Source organism: Pygocentrus nattereri, chromosome 27 (assembly GCF_015220715.1).
Source record: "Pygocentrus nattereri isolate fPygNat1 chromosome 27, fPygNat1.pri, whole genome shotgun sequence".
NCBI lineage: Eukaryota > Metazoa > Chordata > Actinopteri > Characiformes > Serrasalmidae > Pygocentrus > Pygocentrus nattereri.
In genome coordinates, this window is record NC_051237.1 from 24,638,887 (window position 1) to 24,651,129 (window position 12,243).

The following is a 12,243-nucleotide window of genomic DNA, read 5'->3' on the forward strand; positions in this document are numbered from 1 at the left end:
ATCAGATTTAGACTGAATTATACAGAAATTTTGAAAAAATTGGTGGAATTCCCCTGCCAGATTATTTAAAGTTCCGCGTTTAAAATCTCACCATACTGTGGTCCGTCTGAGGGCCGGTCATTCTTTACGTGTAGACAAACTGCGTGGCGTAAATCTGTACGATGCGAAATGAGACTGTGCCCTTACTGATCTGGCTTTAATTAAACCAGACCTGTGCCTTTAAATGTTCATTTAAAACTAAATTACTGAATGAATGAACAGAGTCCTGATGGGGACATGGCTCATATTCCTTACAAAAACAAACAAAAATAAACGGAGAAATGGTGTAGAACTTCATCTTCTGGATCATTTCACCTTAAAGGCCAGTTAAAGCTACAATAACTGAGCAGCTACACACTCTATAGTGGAAAAATGGCAAATAAAGTTAACATTAGAATTTTATTAAAAAAGGACAGAAAAGTCTACAATTATGTGCTATAAACACCAACATGTGGCGACCTGAACAGCCAAGAAACGCTCTAGTCCTGGTCCGACTGGCTGCAGGTTAGAGTTCCACCCTTATTCTCATACAGTAGGTCAGAAGAACCAAACCGTTCCATGTGACGCACAGCACTCGCAAGTTCTAACAGCAGCCAGACGTAATTCAGCATCGGAGAGCTGGAGAGACTGCGCTCCTAAAAAAAGATGGTTCTTCAAGGGTTCTTTAATAAAGACAATGGTTCTGTATAGAACTCTGAACATTTGCATGCTAAATGGTTCTCTGCATGGTGTTCTTCAGAACCATAATGGAGAATGTGTTGTATATGGTTCTATATCGAACCTTTTTGAAAATGGTTCTTTATAGCACCAAAAAGGGTTCTGCTACTGTTATAAGCCTGACCTGACACCAAAAAAAAGATGTTTGTCCAAGGATTCTTTAGTAAAGAAAATGGTTCTATACAGAACCATGGTTCTATAAAGAACCCTCTGCATGACTAACCATTTGCATCGTGAAAGATTGATGGAGAATGTGCTGTAGATGGTTCTAAATAGCACCTATTTGAAAAGGGTTCTATATAGCATCCAACAATGTTCTTCTACCGTGATGATGCAATTGACAAAATAATCATTTTAGGTGCTATATAGAACCCCTTTCAAAAAGGTTCTATAAAGAACCATCAACAGCACATTCTCTAACAATCTGAAGAACCATTTACCCATGCAAAGGGTTATTGGAGTGATCATGCTTATATAGAACCATTTTCTTTGCTAAAGAACCCTCAAAGAACTGTCTTTTTTAAAGAGTGTAAGATTAGTAGAACCCTTTTTGGTGCTATACAGAACCATAAACAGCACATTCTCCATTAATCTGAAACAAAGAACCATTTAAGCAAGCAATGGGTTCTTTGAGTGTTCATGCTTCTATCCAGAACCACTGCCTTTACTAAAAGAACCCTGGAAGAACCATGTTTAAGAGCTCATGTTTGTTCAGGAGTGCTGCAACCACACAAAGTCAAGAACCTAAATAAGGAGGATTATGGCATCATTTAGAAAATGTATATAACAGAATCAGACAAAACTGATAAAAAGTCTTAAAAATCAAACTACAAACTACACAAGGTTCAAATAAGACGGTGCGCGTGAGGAACCGCTCCAGAGTTCTGTAGTACAGTCAGACGCAAAAGGCTGGATTACATGTTTTGTTGATTTTCTGAGTGAAAATAAAGGAAAAAAATTAAAACTACAGAAATATAAAATGTACCATAACTTTTGCACAGGCTACATTTTGTGGTTTATTTCCCTCCAAAATATTCAATTCAGTAAATAAACAGTAATATTGTACGTTTTAATATTAATATTGTACTTTTTATATTTAATACTGTAATTTTTAACTTATTCACACTTTAAAAAAATAAACAAAAAGTGATTTGACGGGGGTGCCCAAACTTTTGCATATGACTGTAAACTGCTCGAGACTGCGGCACTGCAAATTGCTGTCAAGTAAAATTATCTTAAATACTGTTAATAAATCTAATGTCTCCTGTTGAGATTGTTGTAAGCTTAATTTACGATTATTCAATTCCATCCATCCATCCATTTTCTAAGACGCTTCTCCGTCAGGGTCGTGGGGGGGAGCTGGAGCCTATCCCAGCAGTCTTCGGGCGGAAGGCAGGATACACCCATCGCAGGGGGATTATTCAACTCATTTCTAGAATTTCTTTACTTGTTTTATGTAATTTTAGCAAAATTTTATAAAGTTTTCTCACTATAATAAATGACCTAAATAAATTTAATAATAATATATAATAAATTTACTTAAAACAAGTAAAAAACTCTGGAAATAAGTTAAATAATCCTAAAAACAACACTCTAAAAATGGGAAATATTACATACACCAACTATATTTAAGATCATTTCACTGGACAAGAGACCATATTTAGCAGCGTATTTGTGTTCTTGGGTTCCGTTTTGGCCACTGAACCCTCTCCAAGCACTTTATTAGGAACACCTGTAGACCCACTCATTCATGCAGTGATCTAATCAGCCAATCACACGGCAGCAGTGCATGGCATGGGGTGAAGTAGGGGACGAGCGCCGTTTGTTTTGGTGAGCTTTTCTCCGGTTTCTAAGCCGAGCGTCAGAACAGATTATACCTGTTTCATTTCATTTTTAGGGTTAGTTTGTTTTTTAACCTTTTGGGTTCCGAGGTCGTTCTCTCGATTTGTTCATCTCTTCTTAAATATTCCTTTAAAGGCTTTTCATAGAAGATGATCCTCATATCTAAATGCTCAGTTATCTTCCTCAGGGTGCCTGCACACTAGAAGCTGCGGGACTAGAAATGCACCTGTATGCAGTGTAAAGACGATAATCGAGTCAAATAAGGTAAAAAAAAAAAACATTTCAACTTTTGCGACAAAGGATTCTGACGTGGAGGCACATCAACCCACACAGGTAGAAGACGGATGAACATCAAAGTCAGTAGCGACGCCACAGCTGGTTTATGAGGAGCCTGGCCACTTCCTATTTCTCCTGTTATATCAAAAAAAGGACTGCTAAACAGTAGAGGGCGCCCACGAGTGAGTCCTCAATGAACGGGAGTGAACGGAGCTCAACGGCTGAAAAAACACACACACATCTTCTAAGCCACTTCTCCCTCAGGGTCGCGGGGGGCGCTGGAGCCTATCCCAGCGGTCATTGGGCGGAAGGCAGGATACACCCTGGACAGGTCGCCAGTCCATTGCAGGGCATGCAGACAGACACAGGCAGTCACTCACACCTCGAGGTAGTTTAGCACGTCCAGTTGGCCTGACTGCATGTCTTTAGACTGTGGGAGGAAACCGGAGAACCCGGACGAAACCCACGCAGACACGGGAGGGCTAAAAACAAGAAGTTAAAATAGTCTCTAATCACTTGCCCAGAACTTTCCTTTAATTTGAGACCATAAAAGAACGAGTTTCACGAAAACAGCAGAGAAAACACCTGTATGTTTCCTTTATTCTACAGTAAACGGGTTTTGGGAAGCAGGAGGTGGGCTTCACTGCTAGAGCGTGATGATTGATTGGCGAGTGGAGCAGCTCATTGGCTGTTCGCGCGCACTGACATCATGAACGTACATGAGGCGTTGAAGTTGAAACTCCTATAACTCGAGTTTAAAAGCTCCTAAAATATAGCAGCGGTGTTAAGATGTTTAATGCTATTTTGTGTTCAGTGAATGAATTGCTCAAATGGTCCATATCAACCCATTCATTTTGGACTTGCTCAGGATTGCCCTCTAGTGCCCGGAAGACATTACAGAGTGGAAATTCTCCCCTCTACAAGTTCTCTGGCAACTCTGTGTAGTCTTTCCTGTTCCTTATAACTTCTTTGTCTTCGTGGCTTTTGTCTGCTTGGCTCATCAACATTTTCTTTTGATGGCACTTCATGTCTGTTTCTGGTCCAAATGTTTTGTTTTCTGCTGGATTCTGAACTGTACAAACTGCCCCTGTTCCACACCTTCTTGACGGACAGGATCTGCATGTGTATGTGTCTACCGCTCCGTCTTTGCTCTGTCCAGTGTGTAGGCACCCACACCATCTTCCAAACCCGCTACAGCAGCTTCAGCAGCTGTAAACTCTCTGACGCCGTTTCACACGAGTCTCCGATGTGGACTGAATGAAGACTGAAGGGTTTCTGGCGTGACGGTAATTCCTTAGGGATTTCCTGAGTGTCCGTCAGTCAGTTTCACACAGAATGTAGACAGACACACGAATCCACCAGCTCCACACGGTGAGAGGCAGATGACGTGTATCTCAGCCCCTCTTCATAGGCTCATAACTCAGGATGTGAGTATTGTATGATCTCATGATGAGATGGAATGGAAAGGGCAGCTCTACAGATTCAGGAAGGGTTTGTCCTGGATTTCTGAGCTGGATCATCACAAAGATACAGACAGATACAGAAACATTGGATAAGATGGACCCAGAGTCTTGTTATTTCGGCATACACTCGTCCCCAAAACCGTTACCCCACTGAGATTTAGGGAACTATAACCAACCTGAGCTGCTCGCTGGTTCAAACGGTGGGCGACGTTTGGTCTGGCGACAGAGCCCACTCTTGTTTTCTGTGGGTCGTAACATTCCTAATAAAGTGCTCAATGAGTGTATAATGCATTTGTAACAAACAGAAAAATCCATAAAGCTGTTTCAACTGATTTCAGTATGAATTTGGTACCAATATCACATGATCTGATATTAGATCGTTAGGAAGATCTGCACTTACGTAGCTCAGTCTTTGGAAGGGCTGATCATGGTGCCTCATCATTCATTATCTGAGCTGAACCAAGCTCTTTAACTAGGCCACAATCTCTAGTTTCATAATGTTACACAATAGATCAAATAAAATTTTACAGTCTAATAAAAAGACGTTGGAATCCATTCCTGGATAACCCGATTACGTCATCAGCCCCAACCTGTTTTTGCAAGCATGCCTTTGTAAACGTTTGGACCAGCTGCTGCTTCTTCTCCTTATTATTGCAGAAGACACACAAATCATGGTCTGGATGATGAGGTATAGATGTGAGGACCGTGAGGAACACCAACACCAAAACTTCTCAGTGGGAATGCCAACACAGTTCACAGTGGACCAGGACAGAACATCCTGCATCCACAGAGAAACTAGGCAGCAGGTCAGAAGGGTAGAACAGAAGATCTGGAGGGTCACCTCACTGCAGCTTTTTGCTTCTTTAGTTTCATCATTGGAGCTATGAGGCATGTACACACTTTAAAAAAAGGTTCTTTAATAAAGGCAATGGTTCTGTTTAGAACTATGGCTCCTAAGAAGAATCATTTTATACTTAAATGGTTCTCCGCATGGTGAAATGGTTCTGTAGATTGATGGAGAATATGTTGTATATGGTTCTACACTGAAGGTTTTTGATAATGGGTCGATGTAACACCAAAAATGGTTCTTCCATTGTTAGGAGAACCCATTTTGATGCCACACAGAACCATTTTCAAACACCTGACTGGTTTTTGGTGCTGAAGCATGACCCTGAATGTATATACACTAAACATGCTTCCACAATTCTGGCCACAAATTCTTCATACTGGCCAAAAGGTTGGCCTGAGTGGTCAGTGCAAATTTTTTCACTTATTGGCTATATTAGCCTCGTAGCTCCAGCGCCAAAGCTGAAGAAGCAAACTTCAGATGCCAAACGTGTCTCATCTAGCTCACGACATCTGAAAATGAGTGAGGGGGTAAACTGTGTCTATTTGATTGATTTTTTTTGTCAAATTCTTCCTCTGATTAGCTCTTCGTTGGGCGCTTTGCCCTCCAGGACCTGCGTTCCACACTGCTGGGTTTTGCTGCCTCTATGTGGAAGCAAAGCCTCCAAAGACAAAGGCTCCGTGATTGAGTGGATTCTACCAAAGATGTGACATCTACGTTTAACTCTGCAGAGTTGGCAGCAAACTCATTGCTGCAAGTTGAAGATACGCCTATTATATCCACCCAAAACATTAAAAATACTACACTATCAGAACAGGAAGACGCTACTCTAGATCAGGACGCTTCTGTAAAGAGTGCATGCCTTAAAGAAAGAGAAAGGCAAAGAGAATCCCCTCAAGAAGACACAAAGAACCCCAACCACGTTCCCTTTTGGAGTTCCAGAATCAGTCCAGCCTGAAAAGCCATCTAGTTCTGCATAAACGCCCCAGAGTATTTCTCTCAGAAGGCCAGAGCCGTGATGACGTCCATCCTCAAACCTGGAAAAGGTTCATCTCGCAGTACACTACAGATAATGGTGGATGTGTCAGTTTTGATTACGTTGTGCCAAACTACTTTACAAATTCTTCATTTAGAGATCAAGTTTCTGATCCCGTTTGTCGGATTCAATGTTGACAGTCCATTTCTGCAGAGGTATTTTGTGTTGAGTCCTATGTGAATGAAGACTAAGAGCCACGATGATCTGTTACAAATCGCTTGTTCACTCCGCCTCGCTTGGAGATGGAAAATCAACAGAAGAACAAAAGAATTTCCCCATCGCTCGTTCCTTGTAGGACACCAGCTTTCTCGCTGCCACCGCCTCGTCCCAGATGAGCTACGGTTCACATTCGATTTCAGACGATGAAATATATATATATAAACGTATTTCTCTATTGATACAGTTTCACTGTTTGCAACATACGTGATGTCCATGTTTTTCCAATGAGTGAAAAGCAATTCAGAAGGTTAAAAAAATGAAGACGGCTGAAAAACCAGAGTACAAAGCATGGGAAATCTGTCCTATACTACACGTCTTGTACCTTCAAACTAGCAGTTTGGAAACTCCAATGTTAAAGATCCTCACAGTCATCTCTCCATAAAACCAAGAAACCATAAAACCATTGTGGGAAACTATTGGACCCTTTTTAACCCTCATTTTTTCCTCCAATTTCCCCTCCAGTCCACTCACGTCATTTTGCCCGAATGCGTCCGTAGGTGGGCCTGAAGTTTGGTCAGCTGAGAGAAGTTTTTCCCACACTCCGGGCAGTGGATGCCCGCTTCCTTCTCCTTATGCGTTTGCCGGTGAATTTTGAGCAGGTTCGATCGGCTGAACTTCTTGCCACAATCTTTGCACACATGAACTTTTTTTCCACCTTTGTTCCTGGAGGATTCGTGCTGCTCCACTTCCTCCTCCTCCTCCTCCTCCTCATCATCCGCTTTCTCCTGCTGAAGGGCCTGACTGCTCTGACCCGGGGTTTCCGTGATGACCAGAGGCTCCTCAGGGTCAGCCAGGCTGGAAAGTGCCTCCATGGATTCCTCGTTATCCTCCAGCAGCTGGGAAGGCAGCGTGAGGAGCCGGTGAAGCATTGAGGGGGACTTTAACTGAGACTCATCACCTGCAAAACAGAGAACACAAAAATAACTGCCATAATCCAAAAAAATGACATCAGACTACAGAAGAAACTACAAGAAGCAGAAGACAGCAAAGCTTCTGTTGGACATGTGATCTGTTTTGGATGTTTGTATGCTGGACAAGCACTGTGACCAGTTAAACCAGCACCAGACCAACATAAACTAACGAATTCATGCTGATCTAGGCAGTTTTTTCAGCAGGGTAGGCCTAAGTTAAGATCTGACAAGTTCACAATAATTTTGTTCACAATTTCTTATTACAGGAACAAATCTTATCCTTATTCCCAAATTATTTTGCTGTTGTTGGAAGAAAATGGTAACTTTACAGCAGAAGGAAAAAACATGCTTCGCTTTTTTATGTAAGTCAGTGGAACAAGACCTAGCCAACAGGCATTTTCTGATTATGTCAAAAACCGAAAAACAACAGAAATCAGCAGCGATATGTTATCTGAACATCTTGTTTCAAGTACGGAAAGCCTGAACTACACAATCGAGGTTGATAATCAATTACCAAAAATGTAAGTTAGGGTAGCTCAACAGAAGTTCACGTTTAGGCTGTGTTCACATTACAAGCCTCACTGCTGGAATCAGACTTTTTGCTAAGATCCGATTTCTCTAACTTGAGGGTTCACATTATTGCAGGTAAGTGACTCAGATCTGTCATTAATGTGAATGAACCGGCGTCCTGAAACGACCCACATGCGTAAATCCTGCTCATTAACGTCACATGAATGAATTACGTAACTCTAACCTAGAGAGAAAGTTCCTCTGATCCTCGTCTGCGGCCGGTGTTGTGTTTTCTGTACAGGTTAAGTGCTGAATTATTGAAACTCATCTATAACGATGGCAAACTCCTTGTTTTTAACGTGGAAAATGCACAGACACGGCTTTGGAAATCACTTGCAGTCAGAAGTTTCTCCAGCAGGGAGCAGACGAAGCTGCGAATGTGCAGCAGAAGCAGCTCATGAACGCTCTGTTTGCAACATCTGTTTGATGTTGGGTTACTCAGTATCATTAAATAATTTAATACTTTAATACTTAAACAGAAAAGTATCAGCATTACCTTTGACTCACTACTGAATGGTATTCATAAAGCAGTTTATCAGCACTCACCTACTGAGCTGCTGACCGAAGTACACTGGGGTTCAGAGGTCACCACCTCTGTGTCATGCGCCTGCAGCCACTGAGGCGGATCCGGCGTGACCTCGGCATTCTTCTGAGGGGCTGACGCTAAACTCTCCTGGATCGGGCCTTCCACGTCCGGTGTGACCCCTGAGCCCTGTGCCGGATGCTCCTCCTTACTGCTGCTCAGCTCTTTAATCTGCCACAGGTCACTGCACCACTTCTGACCAAACACTTTATCCAGGATGGGAACCCAGTCCTGAGACACCGTGATCACCGCCGGCCTGTCCGACTCCGATTCTGCTCCACAGACAACACAGAGAGACCAGCACGCACTTCAGTCAGAGTGCAGAAGAGATCGAACACACTGTCCACCACATCACCATCAGAAACCAGCTGAAGCCCAGTAACAGTGGGCAGCAGGGCTGAAAGAGTCGTTTCTATATCGCAATTTAAGAGAGTGCAATTTTATATTATAGAGCTGTATCATATTACAGAGCTTGTGAACTGCCTGCAGATCAATTAGACCAATCAGATCCAAAGAGTGGGTAACATCTCTGCCTTCTACGCTGTAGACTGGGGTTCAACCCCCCACCTGGGTCAGCGCCCTACACTATACCAATAAGAGTCCTTGGGTAAGACTCCTAACACCGCCTTCACCTCCCTGTGTAAAATGATCAGAAGTCGATCTGGATTAATGTGTCTGCCAAATGCAACAAATGTGAATGTAAAATGCGCTGCTTCATGCGGCTCATCCAGAGGTAAACAATCACAACCGCCAACGGCAGTCGCTCCCGGAGCTTCAGTTTCGTCTTCACTGTCACAAGAGTGATTATGAAGTTCCAGTGGTTGACAGCTGGTTAGTGTCCTCAGGTTCTTCAAACTTTTTTTTGACGCTGCAGCCTCGGTCTCGTTTGAAACCTCTTCAAACACGTAGTGGCTGGGATGAGTCTCTTCTCATTTTTGGTACAGAAACATCAGCCCAAATGTTTTGCGTCCCAGCAGCGTGAAATTCTGAGGAATGTCGAGTTGGTTTGACGTACAAGTGGCATGAATTCCGATCTGGCTATTCAGATGGAGTCGCATTGCCACAGATTGGATACATATCGGATTTCAGTACCACATATGAAAGCGTCTCAAATCAGAACTGAAAATGTCAGATTCAGTGTGTTTATCTGTTCACACTGACACTCATCTGCTGTGTAAATGTAGCCTTAATGGCAGTCTGGAAGACTGCATTCAGGGGTCAAGCCAGAAAAAATGGACATTCTGGTCTCACTGGTTCAAAAACGCAGTTCTGAACCTGAATTTATTTTAAATAATCGCAACCGAAATCGCATTCGCAATATCGGTCAGAAAAATCGCAATTAGGCGTTTTTCCCAAATCATTAAACTGTCTCATTCAGTGGATGGAACGGCCAACAATGTACCCAATTAAGATCCCTGACCGTTTCAGTATAGACAGCTTTGCTGTTTATAATCACTGGGTGTTTCAGTAATTTAGCAAGTCGGCTGTTTAACACAGATTTTGCATTGTTGGTAAATTCTTGCTGACATAATAATAAAATGCTGTTTCAGAGTTGAATTTGTTTATATCTTTCATTTGTCTATTAATATATCATTAAGTAAAACGCACTGGCGAGTCATCGGGGACTGAATTACAGAAATGTTCTATAGTTAGTCTGGAGTTCAGATCTGACCGGTCAAGATTTTTCACAGAAGCAAATCTGATCTTAATTTAGGAATTTTGTTTTATCTTATAGTCTCTCATCTCCAGTTAGGAAATCTTAACCTACTCTATCAGAGTCCACAATCAGCTGCCATGTCTGTTTCCTAGCAACCGACCATAAACACATACAGCTGAAACGTAAACACGTCATCAGAATAACGTTAAAATGTGAGTTACGCTGCTGTTACTGACGTAAAAAAGGCCAAACAGAACTAAAGAGTGATAAACTGTAAGTAGTGAATACTGTGAGAGCGCCCCCTGCTGTTTAGCATAGCTCCCCCTGCTGTTTAGCACAGCTCCCCCTGCTGTTTGTCAGTCTCCCCCTGCTGTTTATCAGAGTCGCCCCCTGCTGTTTATCAGAGTCGCCCCCTGCTATTTATCAGTCGCCCCCTGCTGTTTATCAGAGTCGCCCCCTGCTATTTATCAGAGCTCCCCCTGCTGTTTATCAGAGTCGCCCCCTGCTGTTTATCAGAGTCGCCCCCTGCTGTTTATCAGAGTCGTCCCCTGCTGTTTATCAGAGCTCCCCCTGCTGTTTATCAGAGCTCCCCCTGCTGTTTATCAGAGTCGCCCCCTGCTATTTATCAGTCGCCCCCTGCTGTTTATCAGAGCTCCCCCTGCTGTTTATCAGAGCGCCCCCTGCTGTTTATCAGAGCGCCCCCTGCTGTTTATCAGAGTCTCCCCCTGCTGTTTATCAGAGCTCCCCCTGCTGTTTATCAGAGTCGCCCCCTGCTGTTTATCAGAGCTCCCCCTGCTGTTTATCAGAGCTCCCCCTGCTGTTTATCAGAGTCTCCCCCTGCTATTTATCAGTCGCCCCCTGCTATTTATCACAGTCGCCCCCTGCTGTTTATCAGAGTCGCCCCCTGCTGTTCATCAGAGTCTCCCCCTGCTATTTATCACAGTCGCCCCCTGCTGTTTATCAAAGCATCTCCCCCTGCTGTTTATCAGAGCATCTCCCCCTGCTGTTTATCAGAGCATCTCCCCCTGCTGTTTATCATAGCGCCCCCTTGAAGGGATTTACTGATAAAATATATCTTTGAATTATCATTAATAAAATGTTTGCAGCAATTATTAATTTAGAAACCATTAAACTAGAGTACAAAGTCATTGTAACTAAGGCCAGCAGGCTTAGTTAGGCCTGATGCTTTCAGGCGAGAGGTGTTCGTGCCAGGCACTGCTTGGAAAGTTTTGAGAGATAAGCAGACATCGACACGTAAGAAATTCGGCCTGTTCACTAAAAGCAAGCTAGCTTTTAGTGAGGGAACAGATAAGCAGCAACCAGGAACAGGTCGTAACTCTTAAGGAATTAAGAAGATGCCCAGCTCGGAGTTGAGAAAGCCATTATGGAGTCATTTTTGGTGGTGTTGCTTTCTATACTTTGCAATAATGTTTTTAGTCTTTTGTTTAATAACCTTTTTTATATTAGAAAACGGGTTAAATTGAAATTAGAATATAAATTAAAAAGTTAATTAGTTATAACATAATGCTACGTCAGAGACCCAGGGTGGAGGCTGGACTGCTTTGGATCCCAACACTCTCCAGTTTCAGTCTCCATTTCCCAAATGCTTTTGCCGAGCGTGCTAACGTTCCTCCTCCTAGTTAGTGAATGAAACTGAAATGCCATGTTTAAAAGTGGTTAATGAAACAGTGTGAAACAGTGTGTTTAAAAGCTCTTAGTGAATGAAACTGAGTGAAACGCTGTGTTTAAAAGCTGCTGGTGAATGAAACAGTGTGTTTAAAAGCTGTTGGTGAATGAAACAGCATGACACGAGGTGTTTAAAAGCTGGTAGTGAATGAAATAGTGTTGAAACAGCATGTTTAAAAGCTGTTGGTGAATGAAAGTGTGTTTAAAAGCTGTTAATGAATGAAACAATGTGAAACAGTGTGTTTAAAAGCTGTTAGTGAATGAAACAGTTTGTTTAAAAGCTGTTAGTGAATGAAAAAGTGTGAAAGTATGTGTTTAAAAGCTGTTAGTGAATGAAACAGTGCGCAAGTGTGTTTAAAAGCTTTTAGTGAATGAAGGTGTGAACCAGTGTGTTTAA

General features: G+C 42.5%; 1 protein-coding gene across 2 annotated transcripts in view; it reads right to left on the minus strand.

Annotated features, from left to right (window-relative positions):
- Positions 1 to 3,226: 3,226 nt before the first annotated feature.
- Positions 3,227 to 12,243, minus strand: part of si:dkeyp-113d7.10 (zinc finger and SCAN domain-containing protein 2) — a 32,775-nt gene continuing 23,758 nt past the window's right edge. Inside the window, exons 3-4 of one of the 2 annotated variants that reach the window (XM_017716206.2) lie at positions 8,467 to 8,775; positions 3,227 to 7,337 (exon numbers count right to left, since the gene is read on the minus strand). In XM_017716206.2, the coding sequence (XP_017571695.2) occupies positions 6,907 to 7,337; positions 8,467 to 8,775 (740 nt within the window). In that variant the 3' untranslated portion in view covers positions 3,227 to 6,906. The remainder of the gene's footprint in view (positions 7,338 to 8,466; positions 8,776 to 12,243) is intronic. The other variant, XM_037535177.1, reaches the window with a different exon arrangement.